The 21,765-nt window shown below is 37.7% G+C and overlaps 1 protein-coding gene across 3 annotated transcripts in view; it reads right to left on the reverse strand.

The window, feature by feature from the left end:
- The window catches only part of LOC134535721 (zinc finger protein 316-like), a 75,842-nt gene extending 55,397 nt beyond the window's left edge, over positions 1-20,445 (reverse strand). For 2 of the 3 annotated variants that reach the window (XM_063374930.1, XM_063374929.1), the window contains exons 1-2: positions 20,300-20,445; positions 3,849-3,953 (exon numbers count right to left, since the gene is read on the reverse strand). In XM_063374930.1, the coding sequence (XP_063231000.1) occupies positions 3,849-3,953; positions 20,300-20,431 (237 nt within the window). In that variant the 5' untranslated portion in view covers positions 20,432-20,445. The remainder of the gene's footprint in view (positions 1-3,848; positions 3,954-20,299) is intronic. The other variant, XM_063374931.1, reaches the window with a different exon arrangement.
- Between the last annotated feature and the right edge of the window lie 1,320 nt (positions 20,446-21,765).

Below are 21,765 nucleotides of genomic sequence, written 5' to 3' on the forward strand. Positions count from 1 at the left end.
ATCAGCCTTCATTATTAGCAATAAAAATATTTCAGCCAGCAGAGCATTGAATTAAAAAATATGTGGATCCCTTTGATTAAGAGAGAAACATCCCTGCAGCACAAAACAATAGCCAATACTCAACCTACAATAACCAATCCGCTTTAACTCCATGGTGCACAGCCAATGAGGAGTCAGCTTGTCTGCCATTGGCTGAGCAAGATGTAGTCCATTTTCTGATAAATACCCTCATTTTTCCAGCCCCTTCTCAGTGACTGACTCACTGACTCACTGATTCGAGAGGAAGCAACAACTCGAAGAGAAAGCTCCTGAATTTTTGACATTGAGAGTAGGATTTGCAGAAAAGAAAAGCAGGAGATCTTCGAAATGAAGAGGGCGAAGGAGAAGGCGAAGGAGGGGGCTCTTTCGGGAGCAAATTCCCCTCCATCGCGGGAAGAACCAGCTCCAGCATCGCGCCCTGAGAGAGGGGCGGCACCACCAATCAGCTGCGAGGGAGAGGCAAGCTCTGATTGGCCGAGGCTCTCGGCAAATCAGGGGCGCCTCCCAGAGTATAAAAGGAGGATGCAAGGCGACGAGGGTGCAGTCGCGCAGAACCAACAGCAGGAGAAGCATCAGCAACAGAAGCATCAGCAACAGAAACAACAGCAGCAAAACCACAGCAGCAGCAACATTAGCAGCAGTACCAGCACCTTCAAGAAGAGACAGAACTTCAGCAGCTCCAGCAGCAGCAGCAGCAGTAACATGAGCAGTCATCAGAAGAGAACAGCATCAACCCAGCCCCCAGGAAACCTTGCGGTGTTAACAAAGGGGGCTGGAGATAATGTAAGCATCCCTGCTGGATCACTGCCGGGGACAGTCCCCCTCGGCCTAGCCTCCCAGAGGTCAGTGGCAGTGTCCAGTCAGGAACACGAAACAGGTCGTGCCCCGACAGTCGTCGATCAGACTGTCGAGGGCCTCACTCTGGGTGATACGCCCTATGAGGGAATAGCCCCTGTGAACCAGATGGGCCCCCAGAGTGACTCAGGCAAACAGAACAAGCAAACAGTTAAATCTCAAGCTACCTTAAAACCAATCACACACAAGGCATCTCAAATAAATAAGCAGGGAGAAATACACACAGCTAGCTACGAACCTACAATCACAGGACAGCAGGGTACACCCATTCACTGTGAAGCACTCAAAAGAAAGGCGAGCCCACATATTGATGCGACAAACAAGCAAACAAACAGCCAGCCCACACCAAACAAATCGGAAGAGGAAGACACAGTAGGGACTGAAACAGAGCAGCAGTACAAGAGACCACCACCGATTATAGTAACCTCACTCCAAGGATTTAGAAAAATTGCAAAAACTATTATAGCACAAACAAATGACGAAACTAAACTTAGTTTTACAAAGGAAGGGGGAAAAATCACATGCGACACCACAACAAACCACAGGAAATGCATGGAAATACTCCAATTAAACAACATTCCCAGCCACACCTTCAAAATCAAGGAAAACACAGTCACAGGAGTACTGCGAGGACTCCATGCCTCATTCAACACCCAGGAAGCTAGGGAAATGCTAGAAGAGGAAGGGTTTGAAATCACAAACATAGAACAAATGACAAGGTGGCAAGAAAGAGAAGGAGAAATGGTCCGAGTACCAATGCCTTTATATAAGGTGGAGCTCCCACCCACAGAAAGAGACAAATTCATTGCACTAACCAGACTAGGGGGATTCAAAGTCAGCACAGAACGGTTCATTAAGCAGAGAAAAATTCTCCAATGCTATAAATGCCAAAAGTTCGGGCACCACAGTAGCTGCTGCAATGAAAAAGACAAATGTCTAAAATGTGCAGGACAGCACAGATCTAAGGATTGTAGGGCAGATAAAGCTGAAGTAAAATGCACAAACTGCAAGGGAAATCACATTGCCAGCAGCAAGGAATGCCCAATAAGGAAAATGGAAGAACAAAAAAATCAAAGAAAAAAACGGACAAATGCTACCAAAATCAGGAGGAAAAGAAGTTATGGCAGCTACTTCAAAACACTGGAAAACTTACCAACACTCAAGCTAACCTGGGCCAATCAACCCACTCAAATAACCACAGCTAGAGAAGCAAAATCTCAACCCGAAGAAAACAAAATAGATATGCAGGCTCAAACAAATTCAATGAAGGTCATGCAAGAAGCTTTTAGTTTCATCCAAACACAGGAATTCCAAAACTCCATAAAAAATATACTCAAAATAAAAGAAAAAGTCAGCAAATGCAAAACAAAGAAGGAGAAAGAAAATGCAATAACATTTGAACTTATCATGATGTTGCAAACCCCACAAGAGGAAGAAACCAGCAAACAAGAAAAACACACTGTACAAGAAGCTACTGAACAAGAAAAAACCACACAACAAGTAGACCTCATAGAATGGGAAGAAATGGAACAAGCACAACAGGAGGAAGAGGAGCAAGACGACATAGATGTTGTTACAATACCAACTCCCAGCTACAAACAAGAAACTAAGAAGCAGCAGACTAAAGGAAAAACAACAAAAACAACATGGATGACACAATGATCCCACAAAACCCAAACATAAGTAAATTAAAAACCATGGTATGGAATGCAAATGGTATAAAATCAAAAGTTTACGAATTTGCCAGTTTTGTATTCAAAAATAACATCGATATAGCATTAATCACTGAAACAAAAATGAAGGAAACAGACAGACTACACATACCACACTACCACATATACAAAACATGCAGGCAAACAGCAGGAGGAGGTACAGCAGTGCTAATTAAAAAGGGAATAAACCACATGCCCATTGGTGAAAAAGATGAAAACACCACCATTATAATACCTAACAAAAACGGAGACCTAAGCATATCAGCTGTTTACAGCCCACCAAAGGCCAAAAACATGAGTGAAAACATACAAGAAATCATCAAATTAGCCCCACACTTCATCATGGGGGGAGACTTCAACAGCAGATCCCCAAGCTGGGGAAATCAATAGAAAGGGCAAAGAAATGGAAATCCTGGCAGAAGCATTCCAATTTAAAATCCTAGCACCAGAGCAACCAACATTCTATCCACACAACCACAGAAGTGCCCCAAATATACTGGACTTATTTATTACAAATACAGAACTCATATCAGAAATAGAAGTAATGAACGAATTAAGCTCTGACCACCTACCTATGGTAGCATACATAGGTATACCAACAAATAGGGTCAAAATAGAGAAAAGAATAGCCAAGACTGACTGGGACAAATTCAAGGAAAATATTCAAGAATACCCACAATCAAACCAGCAACCAATAGAAGACCTGGAAATAGAAGTGAAAATACTAACAAATACCATCCAAGAACACATCAAAAAAGCTACATCAATGACAGCACCAAGGAGAATAGCATATGAATATAATGAAGAACTGGACCAGTTAATAAAACAAAGAAACAAAATAAGAAGACAACACCAAGCATATAACAACCCAGAACTAAGAACAAAAATAAGAGAACTAAAAAATGAAATAAAACTAAGAGAAGCAGACCACAAAAACAAATGTTGGGAAAACATGATAAAGGAACAAATGAAAGATCGCAACAACATATGGAAAATAAACTGCAAATTAGCAGGAAGAAAAATCAAAACACACACCCCGGTAATTCATGGAGAAAATGGCCTATGCTACGAACCAAAGAAAAAAGCAGAAGCAATAGCATACACCCTTGAAAAACAGTTCGAGCCAAACTACCAACTGGTGGATGAAGAAAAACTAGAAAAAGCAAGACAAATAATAAGAACAGCAGAAACCAGAACAACAAATAAAAAAGCAAAGGAAATAACATTAAAGGAACTACTCACCATCATCAAAAAACTCCCAAGCAAAAAATCAGCTGGTCCAGATAAAATACCCAATGAGGCCATCAAAAGACTACCACTAGCAGCACTGGAACACCTACTGGCGATCTACAACAAAATACTGGAGATATCAGAATTCCCAATAAGTTGGAAGCAAGCTAGAATTATAACACTGCCCAAACCAAACAAGGACCCCAAGTTCCCACAAAACAGAAGACCAATAAGCCTCCTGAACACAACAGCAAAAATAATGGAAAAAATTCTGGTACAGAGATTAACAAAAATAGCAAAGAAAAACAAACTGCTACCAAACCAACAATTTGGCTTTCGAAAAAATCACTCCACCATACAAGCAATCACCAAGGTGGCAAAATACATGAGGCTAGGACTAAACCGAAGGAAGACAACAGTGGCTCTCTTCGTAGATATCGAAAAAGCATTTGATAAAGTGCATCATACCTTTCTAATACAAAAGCTAATAGAAGCAGACATACCTGAACCATATTGGAAGCTAATAAAAAACTCTTTAAATGATAGAACCTTTCAAGTAGTGCTAGAAGGGCAGAAATCAGCAAGTAGAAACATCCAGGCAGGGGTCCCACAAGGAGGAGCTCTTTCACCTTTCCTATATGCATTCTTCACTAGAGACATCCCGAAAGAAGAGGGCACCAACATCACCATATATGCTGATGACACGGTCATATATGCAAAAGATAAAAGCACCTTATTTGCAAGAATGCTGGTACAAAGACACATAAAGAAATTAGAAGAGTACTGGGAAAAGTGGGCTATCAAAGTGAACCCCACAAAAAGTGCTATCATATAATGCACAAGGCGAAAAGCCCCTAACACCAAACAAATTAAACTGTACAAAAAAACAGTTCCAATAGTAAAGGAAATAAAATACCTAGGAGTAGGTATACCTAGATTCAAAATTAAGATGGCAACACCACCTACAGACAGCAGCACTAGCAGCCAGAGGAAAAATGAGGAAGATATATCCACTGATAAAGTCAAGCAACATCAAACTGAAGACTAAATTACTACTATATACAGCCATCATAAGAACTGCTATGATGTATGGGTCAGAGGTATGGGGAAAGGCAGCAAAGTGCCACATTCAGCCTCTACAAGTAACCCAAAACAAATACCTCAGAGTCATACTTCAAAGCAAGAGAGGAACAACAAATCAAGAACTCCATCAAAAAGCTAAAATACAAACAATAAATGAAATGATAGAAGCAGGCAGAAAAAACTTCTACATGAAAACACAAGGTCATCCAAACCCTGCTGTCCGTAGATTGGGGGTATACAGCTATAGAGACAAGAACACACTAAACTAGACACACAACGCAGATCAAGGACGACCTGGGGGAAATAACCCAAGTAAGGGACTGCCTGGCAGGACCAGTGCCGGTGGTGAGTTTCACCCTCGAGCGCCATGCTAGCCGGAGGGGCCTGCCAGGAACCCAGAAAAAAGGTGACAACCTCCAGGTCAACAGGAAATATTAGAATAGGAAATCAATACACAAACCAAATCAAGGAGATTGAACAAACAACACCCCAGTAAGCCAAGAAAATCCTAGTAGGGTAATTACATAAGGAAGCAGCTGCCCCTCAATATATAGTGTGAACCCAGAGAAATTCAAAATGTATGTCATGACGCTGCCATTAAATTCCAGTAGGGAAGCCCCATCTAGGCGAATGATTACCTAGAGGGGGGTAGGCATAGGACAAGTTATTAAATCTATTAAGCATGTACTTTAAACCAAACAAGAAATAAGTTAGCATAGGACAGGGCAACTCACACCAAATTGGTGTAAAGTATATAGGGTAAAAAATAAAAATTAAAAAAATAAAAATAAATAAATAAAATCACAAAAAAAAAGTTAAATAAAGCAAAACTTTAATAAAAAGACTGGGTTAAATAAATAAGTGTATATGTATAGCGACTCGTGGCAGCCTCCATTCGAGAAGTGGAGTTCTGTCACGAGGAGTAAACCAACAAATGCAAGCTGGCAAATGCCATTGTTAGATTAATAAAGTATAAGTAATTAAATTCAACCCATAGGCAGGAGGTAAAAGTCCAGTGGACTAGGTACTCCATAGCAAAACTGCAAAGGATCTCTGGGCGGCACTCTTCACGAGTGAAGGCTCAGGGGTTCAAGCAAACAAGCCCCTTCTCAGTCGCTTGTTTCTGTTTTAGAAAACTGTTGTGTTTGTTTCGTCTTTTCGTTTGGTCGTGTTTTTGTCTCATTTTGACTGTTGTGCTGAATTTTTTGGGTTCAATATCTTTTGTGCTGTCATCATTTGTAGGGTTTTTTTCGTTTCTCTTTTTGTTTTTTGTTTTTTTGGAAAACTATTGTGTTTGTTTCGTCTTTTCGTTTTGCTGTGTTTTTTTGTCTCGTTTCAACTGTTGTGTTGAATTTTTTGGGTTCGGATTTTTTGTGCTATCATCATTTGTGGAGGTTTTTTCATTCTGTTAGTCCATTTTTCTTTGGTTTTTTCCTTGTTTGTTGACCATATTCCTGTTGTGGAATATTGTGTGGCGTTAAATCCTGTGTTTTTTTTTTTTTTTTTTTTTTTGGTAGTTTTCTTCTGCAGACATACATGTGCTAAGCAATGGCGTATGTCCAAAAGCCTACATCATGTAATAATTGTGTTGGTGAAATTCCGAGTTTTATGCCCAAAGACTGTGATTACGACAAACACATCACATGGACACAGTGGAAAGATGTAGATTGTCGGCCGAAACTTATAGAAATGGAAGGTTCTGTTGAAGATGCTATGATTGAGCTGCAGGGACAACTGAAAGTTTTCAAGACTCATTTTTTTTGTAAAGAGAGTGCAGGCCAAACATTTTGAGAAGAAAAAAAATGATGCCACAAAAGAAAATGCTGTTCTTCAAATAGATTTTGCAGAAAATTTTGCAGCAGTTACCCAGGATGAAATCCAGAGTGCGCACTGGAACCATCAGCAAGTCACCATTTTTACATGCTGCGCTTGGATTAAGAACACAGCCGGGGAGAAATGTTGCAGATTTTACGCCAACGTCAGTAATGACCTACTTCACAACAAATATGTAGTCTGGGTTTTCCTCAAGGAAATTATCAAAAATCTGAAAGGAGAGTTCACATCCTTGCAAGAAATTTCAATATTTTCTGATGGTTGTGCCGCACAATTTAAGAACAAATACAATATTTCAAATTTGTATTTTTTAAAGAATGATTTTCATGTAGATGGGATTAAAATTTTTTTGCAACTTCCCATGGAAAAGGAGCGGTAGATGGTGTATATGGGTTAGTAAAAAGGATTGTTTGGCTAGAAGTGAAGGCAAGACGTGTAGTGATAAATACAGCTGAAGATTTGTATCACTGTGCAACAAAGAATGCGAAAGGTGTAAAAGTTCTGTTCGTATCTAGTGAAATTATTTCTCAATACAAGAAATTTCTGGATGATAGATGGGAAACGGTACAACCAATTCAAGGTTTACAGTCAAAACATTTTTTCAGATCTTTGGATAAATCCACCATTGTAGTTGGTCGTACAGCTGACTGAGTATGATACGTATGTTATTTTCAGTTTGGCAACAAAACATAAGCTGCACTATAAAGATGTATACTCTGAATCAGATGAAGATCAGTACGCAACAGAACATGCAACACTTTTGTATGCAAATGCTGAAAATGTGAAGCAGGGAAGTTAGATACTTAATGAATCTGTGAGTGGAAGTGTAAACAAGGAGTTTAAATACAGATATGCTGCAATTTGTCAGGGTGAAACTGAAGAAGATGGTGAAGTGAAAGTAATGTGTTTGAGAGTGTGTGATAGAGTAAAGGCCCAGATTTTCAGAATGGATGAAAGTGATATATCTTATGTTCAATTTGAGCAAATCATTGGTATTCTTCCAGAACCAACCATTAAACTTACTGGAGATAAGTTGTATTATGAGTTTCCTATGAGTGTTGATGTCCGTGAAAAAATCTGAATGAACACAGAAATACATATTTTTTAAAAACTTTAATTTGTAGCATTTTTAGTAACATGCATGACTTGTTGGTTTGCTTCCTAGGTGACCCAAGAAAAATTTTCCTCCTTAAAAAAAATTCATCATGTAGATTTGTCAGTAAAATTCACAATGTCACACCCGTCTTTAGATGAAGTGTCACGCCCGTCCTATGGATTTGGCTTCAAAATATAACAAATCTTGAATTAAACAACTTCTTCTATTCGGATATATTATTAACGACTTGTCATTATTTAGTAAAAAAAATTTAATCCTCTAACTTTATCCAGTTCACAAATTTTTCTTGATATGAGCCTGTTTCTTAATTGCAAGTGCATGCTTTGTCACACCCGTCCTCAGACTTTAAATGTTTGATTACTATTGTAAATATTGAAATTGTGCAACTATACTAAAGGGAATTAAATATAATTTTGTGTTTTACACAGCCACAATATTATTAAGATTTTGACTAATATGTGAATACATATTTCGCATGAAACTGCCAAACAGCATCATCCAAATGTCACACCCGTCCGCTTGGAATGGCTGATTACTTCGCATTGACAACCAAGGTGCTCAGAACCTAGCGGAGAATGGTGTTTACCAAGCCCACACAAAACACATAGACGTGCGTCATCACTTCCTTTGAGAGAATCCACAGAGGTGAAATAAGACTGCAGCATGTGCCAACAAAGGAAATGATCGCAGACTGCCTCACGAAACCCCTGGACAAAGACAAGCTTCACTTCTGCTCAAGAAGACAAGACTCACTCCAAATAGGGAGGGTGTTGTAAAGTAATTTGGAGTTTTGATGTTGGTATCATCACCGTTGTAAATAAATGTTTGTTTTTATGGCGTCGCCGTTGTATTCGAGATGGCGTTGTGTTCAGATAACATGTAAAGAACAACATTAAATGTCAGAAGTTAAAACAGAACAACGGTTGATTTTTATTGGGGTACAGTAAAAATGTAAAAAAAAATAGTGTTCGGTATTCCTAAATCCATTGCACCTCATGACAGTCTATTAAAAATGCCTGTAATACAAGTGCAGAAATGTTAAATTTTATAATTATGAATATTTTTTCTTCTTTATTATTTGTATTATTCCATGTAACTAGTCTGAGTGTTTTTGTTTAGTCACGAGAGTTGCCCACTATGAGTGTTACTCACTGTAATGAGTGCTACTCACTGTAATGAGTGTTACTCACTGTAATGAGTGTTACTCACTGTAATGAGTGCTACTCACTGTAATGAGTGTTACCATAGAGAAAATTTGAGTAAAACAACGTAGTAATTGTAGGTGTTTAAAGATTATTATATGGCTACACAGACCAATTATTTTACTATGTACTTGGAAAAAATTTAATTAAGTATTATGATTGAATATTGTAATGAATATATTGAAAAATAAGTGTTCAATTAACAATGAAGTAACACTCATGACATTAAATCCTTATTATTTTTGTAAATTCTTGAAATATTTTTGAAAAACCAAAATTAAAAGAACAATAAATTTTACAGAATTGTTTTTGCCTTAAGTGGACAGTTATATCTTAATAGTGAGTATTTATTACAAACTGTATAGCTTCCAGGAACACTCATGACAAATTATTTTGCCTCACCTTCAATTACTTGTATAAAGTAGGTGAAAAAAAATTAAACTCGGAAAATTGTATTTGGGCTACATAATTTAAAGTTATTATTAGTATTTTTAGCTAAATTTGAACATTTTATTATATGTTAATAAAATTTTGTTCAAGTTATTGTTTCTTGCACTTGATTTGAAAATGACCCTTTCTTTACTAGGATATACTATAATGGACTCTAAAGGCCATTCCACAATTTTTCAATTATCATAGAGAAAACATGAATAAATAGATAATAATTATTACAAGAACATTAAACAGTTAAAATATTTAACACAAGCAGCTAAATTGTTCGCAGAAAGAAAATATGAATGTTCTTAGATTTTGAGGGCGTACCGGTGTTGAGGTGAGAATATCGGTGGAAATTAATGGGCACCACCACGTGAGTGGGCACGTGGACCCGGCTGAAAGACTCTACTCAGGGCGTTACGTGGCCCGTGTGCGGCGAGATGTTAGCCCTCCTGATGTTATACGCAGCTCCTGTCCCTAACTAGGCCCGCTCTCAGCGTCAGGCACGCTCCTAATTACCGCAGTGGGCTCTCAGGGCGTCCCACACGCCGCTGACCAGGTTAGGGACCCACGTGGCCCCCCGAACACAAAACACGTAACACAGTTAATTGGCTTTTATTCTACTCACGGTACACGCCCTTACACGATCCTCCGTTGATACAACTATAAAACGCTCGAGGCACAAATCAGATTAGGTGAGGAGGCGAACCACGCACGTGGCCGCCTCAAGCCGTTACTTAATACACCGATGAGATAAAAACTCCGGAGAGTGAATAATTATTACTTAAGCAGTCTCTCCGACCGAGAGAGGCCCCGAGGATGAAAAGAAAGCGATTTGGATAAATTAATTTACAGAACTACTACTCAGTGAACCAACGGTGATGTCCTCGGGTGTCTGCAGAGACGTCCGCTCTCGGCCGGCTGTAGAAGGTAGAGGTGGGTCGAAAAGTATCCACCTGATACTTTGTCACTGATACGCGCCTGTATCAGGAACGGCAAACGAGTACACTTGAAAAGTATCAGAGACTTTAGTATCAGTTCAGAATTCACCTGGAACAACACCACGGCCAATGAGCGCAGTACCCGATCGCAGATGACTGTCACTTGGGCGGAGCTTGTAAAAGGGGAGGGAGCAGGAACGACGAATAAGGGATAAAGAAGGGAAAGAATGTAGGGGAGGAAGCGCAGGGGAAGGCGTTGAAGCCTTGAAGGAGAGGCGCAAAGCGATATTGTTACAAGCAGGGCTGCCACTCATGGGTTTTACCACCCAGATCTGGGTTTTTCCAATGGTGTTTGGGTTTCTGGGTTTTTAAATAATGAATTCCAACAATTCTAGGTTTTTTATAATTTTAATTATTTTTATACCTAAAACAATAATAAAGGTAGTAGCTAATGTATCTGTTGCAATATCTGTTTGATAAATGCAAACAAGTCTATGTGTTTAACACACAAAAATACATATAAACACAAAACTAGTTTTCAAGAAGCTAAGTCGAATATTAAATTAGACACATTCTTCAAAGAGGCTTGCAGAACACAAAACCAATGCAACAATTAACCTTCAAACCAATCTTGTAGAATCAGACTCTGAATAAAGACTAACGTACATGATGCAGTTTTATAAAAACATTTACCGGTTTAAAGTATGCAGTGATGGTGTTTGTTTTGTCATGTATATATTTGTAGGTTTTTTTTATGATATGTGCTGGTCCAAGAATTACTTATACAGCCATTTTGCTGCAGTGTAATTTTCTTGTATTGGTTGTATTTAACCGTTTTCAGTCTTGTAAGGTAATTAATTGTTTTATATTAAAACCAGTTATGTTTATATTTTTGAATTAGTACGCAAACATTTTCAACGATAGCATTTTAGACGTATCTGGGTTTTTTACCCATGTGTCTGGGTTTTTTTTTAGGTTATCTAGGTTTTTCATGAATATCAGAGTGGCAGCCCTGGTTACAAGTCGTTTTGTTTATTGTCCTACTTTAGTACACTCAGTGCGCAGTGCGTGCACCGTCTCGTTCAATAATAAAACTAATGAAATTTTAATATTAAAAAGTACATTAATACAAGATATAATATTTATATTTGTGCACCTAACAGCTATGAAAATGCAAATAAATTCTCAGTTGACACTAATAACAGATGTAATCAACATATGGACTTTTTTTTTTTTCGATAACAATTAGTAACTAGTGTTTTTATACATTAAAAATTCACGATTTTATCAAAAATAAAAAAATAAAAAAACAGATAGGTACATTAGTAAGCATACTATATCAGTGTTTACGTTTCAAATGTTTCTTCAGATTAGTCGATGATTTATAACTCAGTTTTTGTTTACACAAATTACAATTAGCAAACTCATTATTTTCCGTGAAAAAATTCCAAACAAATGAAGTCTTTTTCGTGCACTTATCCATTCCTTATTTCACTATAAAAATACTAACTACAAAGCATGACAGCCCGCAACATGGTGATACACGGCCAGGACGAACTGCAGTGAATGTTGAATAGTGATGGGTCGTTCGTTAACGATTCGTTCAAAAAGAACGAATCTTTGAGAGAACGAAATCTTGCGATTCGTTCGCGATGTAAAGAACCGGCTCTTTGAGAGCCGGTACCTTGAAAGATTCGGTAGAACGAAAATGCGGAGAGAACGAGAGAACCAACCGGCTCTTTGAGAGCCGGTACCTTGAAAGATTCGGAAGAACGAAAACGCGGAGAGAACGAGAGAACGAGATGAGAGAACCGGCCACGCGCCCGGTCTGATTCGTTCGTGAAATGATTCATGACGTCAGGAGTCTGAAGAATTATTAATCACAGCGTGCGCATGTTTACAAGAGCAAACGATAACTGATCAAATAAAATAGGGTAACATGAAAAGTATCTATACCTGAAAATGTAGTGGTTTAAAATTGCTTTTTCACATTCACATACACAAATATGGAAATAAAAAACTAAAAAAACAGTATGAATTAAAAATAACAGGGAAAGTAACTACAAATGTTCACACTTACCATTTTTGGGTTAATTAATGTACTTCATTATCGTCTCTCTTCATACGGAAGGGCAGTAGAAGTATTAAATTGTTGTCATTTTTTCACTAAATGTGTTGGTCTACAGTAAACACTTTACTGTCACTAAAGTGTAAATAGCCTATATATTAATATTTGTAACTTAAAAAGTAATAAAATACAAATCTTGTTTCATATACGCAACTGTGATTCACTGGCTACGAAAAGCAATGTTCAAATACTAGCTATAGTGCGATTACAAATTAAAGTTAAGAAAAATCACTTTCGTAACATTTTTAGATTTAAGCCTGTTTCGCCTCTCAGATACTACTTGACCACTCTTGGAAAAAACTCTTTCACACGGAACGGACGTTGCCACGACGCACAGTCTTCTCTTCATAATTTCAAAAAGTCTGGGGTAGGAGTGCTTTTTATGCTTCCACCACTGAAGCGGATTTTCATGTCTTCGAATTAGCGGCTCTTGAAGATACCTGTCGAGTTCTATGATCCCAGCTGCTCTAGGAATTCTATTTTGTGTTAAATTTTCCACTTTAGAATCAAAGTCGTCCCACAACAAACTAGACGCAACTTTAGTTTCACTTAAGTCTTGCATTGTTGAAATTTCTTCCAACTGAGAGTTACTACATTCACTGGCTTTGGTGACAATTCTCTGATAGGCAGAATTGAAGGAATTATCATCTTGAAACCCCTGCTTTTTGAAACGTGGGTCAAGAAGAGTTGCTTCTGATAATATTATATTATCTTCTATGTTTGATGCCAGTCTCTTAAAAAGTTGCTCCTCTAACTTGATTACCATGTTCTTAATTTTGTCGGGTAAGTTTTTCCTTTTCATTTTTGCGACATGTCGCATCATTGCCTGTCGAAGAAGTATCACTTTGGAAACCGTCACTGCCTTCTCGCTACTCATTTCAACTGTAACTTCCTTAAATACTTTAAGTATTTCACAAGCATTCTGTAGAATATCCCACTCGTCTTGTGTCAGTTGCTGAATTTGAGAGTTTAACAGAGACAGTGTTGAAATTATTGCTTCTTTTAACTCGATAAAACGTGTAAACATATCGAACGTAGAGTTCCATCGTGTAACCACGTCTTGAATAAGCTTATGCTCCGGAAGTCCCATTTGTTTTTGTGAAACGAGAAGTTTCGCTGTGGCCTGTGGACTTCTCTTAAAAAATTCAACAATGGATTTTACTTTCATCTGCACATCGCGTATTTCTTGTATTCCAGCCTGAACAATCAGGTTAACTGAATGTGCAAAACATGGAATATGTCGCCATTTACACAAACGAATGGCTGCAGTCATGTTCGAAGCATTGTCTGTAATGACAGCACATACTTTGTTAAAAATATCCCACTCACTCACGACTCGTCTTAGTTCTCCTGCAATGTTTTCAGCCGTGTGCCTTTCTTCATACTCAAAGCAGTCTAACAGATATGACTTAAGTTCACACTGATCATTGATGAAATGAGCTGTCAGAGCTAAATAACTCTGATTCGTTATCGAAGTCCAGCTGTCTGTAGTAATTGCTACTGCTGAAGCATTACTTAAATCTTCTCTTACAACTTCTGCAGTTTTGTTGTAGAGTTGTGGTATCAAACTTGTAGACACAGTCTTCCTACTTGGGAGTGAATAACCTGGATTCAGAATGTTCACAAACTTCTTAAATTCTTCACTTTCAACAATACTAAACGGGTGATAGTCTTTCACAATCAATTTTACCAACTGTTCATCAAATGTCTTGCTTTTGTGAATAGGAATTGGTTTTTGAATATAGTTATGTAACTTTGTCTGTGATACCCTCTCTCCGCTTGGTATAATTCTTGTTGTTGATGGTTGCGAGATGTTCTCAGTAATCACCGATGGATGTGATACAGATGTTGATGGCTTGTTTGTGTTTAATACAGCTTGTGTTGATGTTGATTCTGTCTGTTTCACACACGCATGTATTTCAGACAAATCTTCAGTGCAAATCTTGGATCGTTTTTCAGTTGAATAATTAACACCCACGTGTTTTACTTTGAGATGCCTAGTTAAATTACCAGTTGATCCACCCTTATATGAAAAAAATCCCTTACATAGATCACATTTAGCTTGTCCAGGTGAAATCTCAGAAAAACAATTCCATATCTGACTACGTTTTCTGGATTCCATATTTTAACAATATAAATTTCAAAGTTTATAAACTAAAAAAAAAAAAAAAACCGTAACGAAAAAAATATCGGCATAATGTATGCCCTCGGTCGTAGTATTTGTAAAAAATCATAAAACACTTTCGAATAATATGTCACAATTGTTTTCCAAGTTCAGATTACCAGTAGCCAATACCACTATGTATTTAAACTTTTCTCTATCGAAAACCAAGACGAACTGACATTAGATGGCAATGCATGCGAGACAGAGCATTTGCCCCCTCTTCCCCCCCCCCCCCCCAGCTAAGCGCTGGCATTAAGAGCAAGACACGCATATGCCATTACTTAACACTCTTCCTCACTATTTTTTTCAGTTGGTTGTTGCAGTGCGTCAAAAGCTAAGAGAGAGAGAGAGAGAGAAAGAGAGAGAGAGGCGGAGATACTGTCCGCAGTCAAAAGTCTTCATCAGCTGAAAAAGATTGGTGCGGGTACATGGTTGGTTCAGGTCCTGGAAGGGAGGCTCCTTCCTGCCCACGCAACTTATAAGCGTTGCAAAAACATCGTTTTCTCTCACTTAGTTTACAATATGACATGCCATGGTCGCGCAACTATAAAGTGATTCACATTGTGGAGACAAGATAGTAAATACTGTTTTACAGTGCTGTATAAATGAAGTGAAAATAAATAAACCTGCAACATTATTTTTAAGAACCTGTAAGAGCCGCGATGTACACTAGTGTTAGTGAGATATCTATTCATATGATACGAACAAAACCTGAAGGACATGAACCGAATTACACTCAGACGAATGCAAGCTATTAAATTACATATATTTGAAACTATTCTCACATGTTCGTAAAATGTTTGTACAAAAAAAAAACAATGGTTTGCATGTTACGTACGATGAATGCAACGTCCTACATTTGTGCACTTGTTGAAGTAGTTGGTGGGTTTACCTGGGGTACTTGTGTTTACCCACATACATTCGTTGTCATTCCTTCATTATAATTTCCATCACCCCTCATCTTCAATATTGACCATTTCATTCGAAGCTCCATTAAGCTTCAACTTGTCGCATCATATCTAAATGCATAGTGTTTTGTTTAACACACTTACATTACTTGTAATGACTTTCTAGAGAGGTCCTGAAACCAAGTTGTTTAGTTGGGGCAAATATGTTTATTAAATGACAAATAATTATTATGTAAAGATAAATAAAATTTCAAAAAAAATTATTTGACCATGGTTTTTATTTAAGTAAAAATTATAATACTTAAATCGTTGTCATCAGCTGTCGAACTTATTATATTAACATAATTTTGCAAACACTCGCTAATATATGCCATTATCTAATGTCATCGTGAGTGACCTGTTAACTCAGTGTGTCGAGCTCCTGGTCGGATAAATTAAGGTTTAAATATTTATTTTAGGCCGAGTCAGAAATTTTTCACTTTAGTAAATTTTACCTCCTTGGTACAACACTGGATGTTGCGATTTCCTTTCACAGAAATGAACAGTAAACCATCGTACAATCAACCTGCAACCGCAACGTTATCTGGTGCAGCTATGTTCGGACACGATTATATAGGAATAATCATCAATACGATCATATTTGCAAATGCTCCCGTATTATCGAGAATCACTGCAGGAAGCATTTGCAGCGATCAACAGTCAATATTTTTGTAACAGTCAGTATACAACTAGACGTTTGAAATTTAATTTACCCGTGCAGAGTAGATAAAGATACCACCCACGCGATTCAGCCTCCTCTCGTTATCGGGTCACGCGATAACGAGGGGAGGCTGGAAGCAAACACGTAGCTAATACTCTAAAGGATGAACGAGTTACGACGCCTGATAAAAGAGCCAGATCCCATACACAGAAAAGAACGAATTGACCGAGAAGAACGAATCGTTCTGAACGAATCTTTCACGGTACTGATCCAAAAGAACCGATTCGGTCAAAAGATCCGTTCTGCCCATCACTAATGTTGAACTGATTGATACTGGTTGTATCAGGCGGGCATGAGAGTATCAGAGGTAGAGAATTACCGGGCGTGATAAATAATGTATCAGATTCTCCTTCCGGTCGCACGGTCTGCGTACGCGGAGCTTTATTTCCTCCTGGGAACGTCTGATACAGAAGTATCAGAGACTTGTACCTAGGTACATTACTGTATCAGTATCAGGTTGGGACTGATACCGAAAATTGCTGTCCCAACCCACCTCTAGTAGAAGGAGACTGGGCTGAGCTCATGGCTTGCGGGTGGCAACATGGCGCCCCTCGCGCCGAACACAACTACCGTTACAACTTTGCTGTATCGTGCCCCGGGTTACTATTAGAAATTACATAAATACTTTTACAATAATTATTAGATTACTTCCATGTCCAGACAGTCTGTAATAATTACTTATAAACATAAAACAGGGTTCAAATGAGTTTCATGCTAGTTCCTCCGTCGCCCGCTAGGGAGCATCCTTGTTCGTGCTTGGACTTATAAAATAACCAAAGATCATGAAGTTATTAATTAAAAGACACTCACATGCATAGCCATCGTTACACTGTTTTGGGGCGGAAAGAAAAAGGATTACCATATTAATTAACATATTTAGGGGTGTGGCGCACTGCAGCTAAGCGCCCTCTTGCTGTAGTTCGTGGCGCGCAGTTTGAATCGCACACGGCTACGTACGTCACGACACAAATGCCGGGTAGGAAAGGTGGTGGGAAAGGGAACGGAGGATGATGAGGCTCGTGGGGCGAAGCCCCGGCTGACGTCAATGTGTTGCTCTTTATCACAATCAAATCCGCACAAAGTTATTGTATGCTTTCTAAATACTATCCAAAACTTTTGTATGAAACAACTTTTTAAACAACCCATAATGAATGCAAAGTGGAATAAACAATGCAGCAATTCTGCAGAAGAGTAGCTTCTGAGAAAGAAGGTGTACAATAACTAGTGAAAGACTAGTTAGGTCTGGTCTGCTATAAATAATAAGAATTCAATATGAAATTAAATCCTAATACATAAATTATGTATTTATGCGAGTTACACAGAATTTCACGGTTTGGGTGTAATCAACCTTTTTAATCATTTGGAACTTTTAAAATAGAATTTTTTGAAAACAGTCGCAGGTATTACGCTCACAGCAAGGATTGAGGGAACTTAGACTCTGTCCAAGGACTGAGTCCTTCGACTTGAACCATGAGTAAATTGTGAATATTTGTGAAAGATTATTAAAAAAAAAAAAAAATTGGTTGTCTGTAAAGTCGGTTTACGGACGATAGTTTAACGTGACAATGTCATAACAAAACATTGATGAAATGATTGCATACTTTTATGAATAAAATTGAATCATTTTTATTGAATTATTACTATTTTGTATGGATACAAAATGAATTCAACAATTTAATTGATAAATTTACTTTTATTTGCACTCATTAATTCAAATATGTTTATTACTTTAATGAAGAGATTATTTTAATTTTAACTTTCATACATGTTTGCTATTTAACTTCTTCCAATCTGTGTTATTTTGTTAAGGATAGGACGATGATAGGAAAATTAGGAAACGAATGGGAGTGTTTCAAGTTTAATGTGCCTCGAAAAAGTCAAATCGATGGTTGTTCCAATCGAGTGGAAGAGAGATAGATGCGGCACAAGTGTACAATGAGCGTAATGGGACACAGTGTAACGGGACAATGTGCATTACGGGACACTTTTTCGTGCGTGCAGCCGGCGTTCATCGATTTATTAGACGTCACGTCAAAAAGTTAATATTAGTTTTTGTCTAAGAGACGTTATTCAAATAAACAAATGTTGACAGTAATATTTATTTTGGAACTTATGTTTTCATCACCCAATTAATTTCTACAAGTATTCATGAAACATGTATGTCTACTCAAGACTGAATATTTGAGCTAGCACGGGAGGTCTAGAGTACAAGAAGGATGGTGTACAATTATTCCAAATATTACTTCTAATGTAAATATAGTGTTGTAAATATCCATTGTGCTTTACTAGCATAACTGAGACTGATTTCCATTAAAGACATCCCTGATCCTGCCACCACCCTGCTGTTTACTTGATTCTCATTGGAACTTAAACCTGTTGTCCAGAGAGCCTTAGGAATATAGCATAGCTGAGGCTGTTTTCAAAGGGAAAGGGATTTTTAATGTCAGTAATTAACGGCCAGGGCCAATCTACCCTTTTGCTTTCCCTTTCAAGTGAAATGGAAAACTAAATAGTGTAGAAAACTGTCTTGGCCCCAGCCGTGACCTACTGAGGTAATTATTTTGTGTTACGTACAACGTACCCGAAGTTATCCCTTGTTCCTGATAGCATGATCCTGTGGTAAATGATGCTTGCTGTTTTAATTTCGTAAGTCTAAAATTCTTGGACATGACAAAAATTTGTTATAAAACAATTAATTATTATAATTATTATGTGTTGAATACAAAAGAAAAAAAATTGTGCAAGAGATAATTTGATTGTACTGAGATTTTTTGCTTTGGCCCCAATCTTTCACCGTACTAAATTAAAACAGCAAGCATCATGTACCACAGGATTAATGTAGGTATATACAAGATCATGCCACCAGGACGAAGCGATACAATGGATACGTGGTACAGAACATTTACCCCTACAGACATTAAAAATCCCTTTTTTAAGAAATCAGCTTCAACTAAACTATATTTCCAAGGATCTCTGGACAGCCACAGGATCATGGTTCAGCTAGTATTAAGGGTGGCAGCAACAGATCAGGGATACCTCATTATAAAAAGTCTTGGCAACACCATTAAAGCAAAACACAGTACTTACATATTAACGCCACCGCAGCTACAAATTTGGAATATTGTAATATCACATGAAGGGTTGGTTAGGTCAGGATAGATACATCTTAAATTCGTAATTCCTAAGCAACCATAAGATATATTTTATAGTTTTTTTATGATAGCTATAATAAACCAACCAACCGTCCACAATGTTATTTTTAGCGCAACTTCTGCTGTGATGGCGTTAATACGTACGTACCCAAAACACAAATTGAAGTCACTATATTTACATAAACGTAATATTTAAAATAATTTAATAACATAACTTTAACTCGAAAATAACATTTTTCACATATGGCTGGAATAGTAGTCTTCAATATTTACTTGGACTAAAACATGCCAGCGCCAAAGTTATAGCATAGGCGAATGTAAATTCGTTAGTTACACATAGTTCTTAAAAATATCAGAATGAGCCTAGACATAACTAAATATAATTAGGAACTGAATAAGTGCCACCCCTACAGTAGACAATTACCATTTGTTTTAAAGTATATTTTTTAAGTGAAAATAACTTTAAAATAATATTTATTTACGAAGCGATGCTAATATTGTTATTCCTAGTTGTTAGAATCAAAGCCATAAAAAAGGCTTTATATTTAAGTTTGCAACTGTTTACTTTGCAATTGAAAGTTTAGAAAATCTAAATGACGGGAAAACAACTTGATTGTTTACCTACCGGTTATGAGTGCGAATGAAGCATTCAATTCTGGATTGCTGCTATGTTTACATACTTTCGCGAATATAACCTCAAATGTCTGTTCAATCAATTAGGTACTATCAAAAAAAATTACCTCTCTGGAGAGACGTTTAGTAATTTTGGAGATTAATCCGCTTCGTTTAGCTGATTCACTGAAAATATTCACCCCTTTTGATTTAATATTGCCACACAAACGGCATTTATTTTCAGGAAATCTCTTCAGCATCTTCCGATGTAAAGTTCACAATATCATAGAAACTGAAAAGAGAAAAGATAGCTACATTTATATAAAACATAACATACGCTGTGTGTTTTTTTCTTCGCCTCATTATGTTAATTACACACAAATTAAAACACAGTTTAAAGATAAAAGTAAAATATACGTAATTATTATTATTCAGAATTAAGTATTTTATGTAATGAAGCTAAAACTAATAATAATAAAACATAAGTTATTTGTAGTTAGTATAATTCCGATGATAAATGCTAATGATCCAATTGAAATAAGCTATTAATTACAAGTAATTTAACTCATTTGACGTAGTACTGCCAGAGGCATTAAGCAAAGTCAGGCCCCAGTACTATCCATCGGGACGCACCAAGGCAAGAAAACCACTGCCAAGAGCAACACTCGCAATGTGCCATGTGTTAACTGCTTTTTTTTTTACCATAAGCCATTATGAGTTAATCATGTCAATTTTGTTAGCTATCCCATACAGACTAGTATTCATTGTATTAATATAGGGCTCAGATACTTTCAGCACTAAGTGAGCGGGAGTTTAGTCTAAAAAGCCATATAGCTGTAGAGCTCCAAACTTCACTGGGGACGGACGTGTCTCGTGGTGACGCTACTGTACTACCACTAAATTTATGCTAATTTTTTGGTTTATTCAGTAAGTCTTGAAATCTCATTTGTGTATTATACAGACGTGCGCCTGACATCACATGTGGTAATATTAATGTAGTGTACTTGCTAACACCAACGATGTACAAGAACATCAACATACATAATTAACTAATAATGTAGATATAAATAGTTACTCAAAGCATAGAATTTTATTGAGTAATACAGCTCAGATCTAGCAGCTGAAATTAAGCATAAATTGCGCAGTTTAAAATTGGCTATTATGTGATGCCGTCCCCGCTGTCTGTCCTAAAATTACGTTAATTAAAATGATAGAAAGGAAATTTGGTCTCAAGGGCGGGGTTCCTGGCCTCGTGGCTGCAGGCAGGGACGCATCGACAAAGGGCCCCCCGGGCTGTTAAGGCCTCCCAGGATGCCGTATTAGCGAAATACACACGTGACTTTGATTATTTTATTACAGCAGCACACGTTACAGAACGTCACACAAGGCACTGGCACGCAACTGGCCGTATCGTCGTCAACCTTCACTCCGCCTACACGGCCCTCGAATGGCGGCACAGATTACTTCTCACGGTGCTCCGAAGACTACCCCAACGAGGGGTGCAGGCTAACCTGAGTTACGGTGGCGGCGGCTCGTGGCGCGGCAAGTCTGGTGCCTAGCATGTGATAGTCCGTGATACGCTTACTACGTGAAT

Source organism: Bacillus rossius, chromosome 10 (assembly GCF_032445375.1).
Source record: "Bacillus rossius redtenbacheri isolate Brsri chromosome 10, Brsri_v3, whole genome shotgun sequence".
NCBI classification, from domain to species: domain Eukaryota; kingdom Metazoa; phylum Arthropoda; class Insecta; order Phasmatodea; family Bacillidae; genus Bacillus; species Bacillus rossius.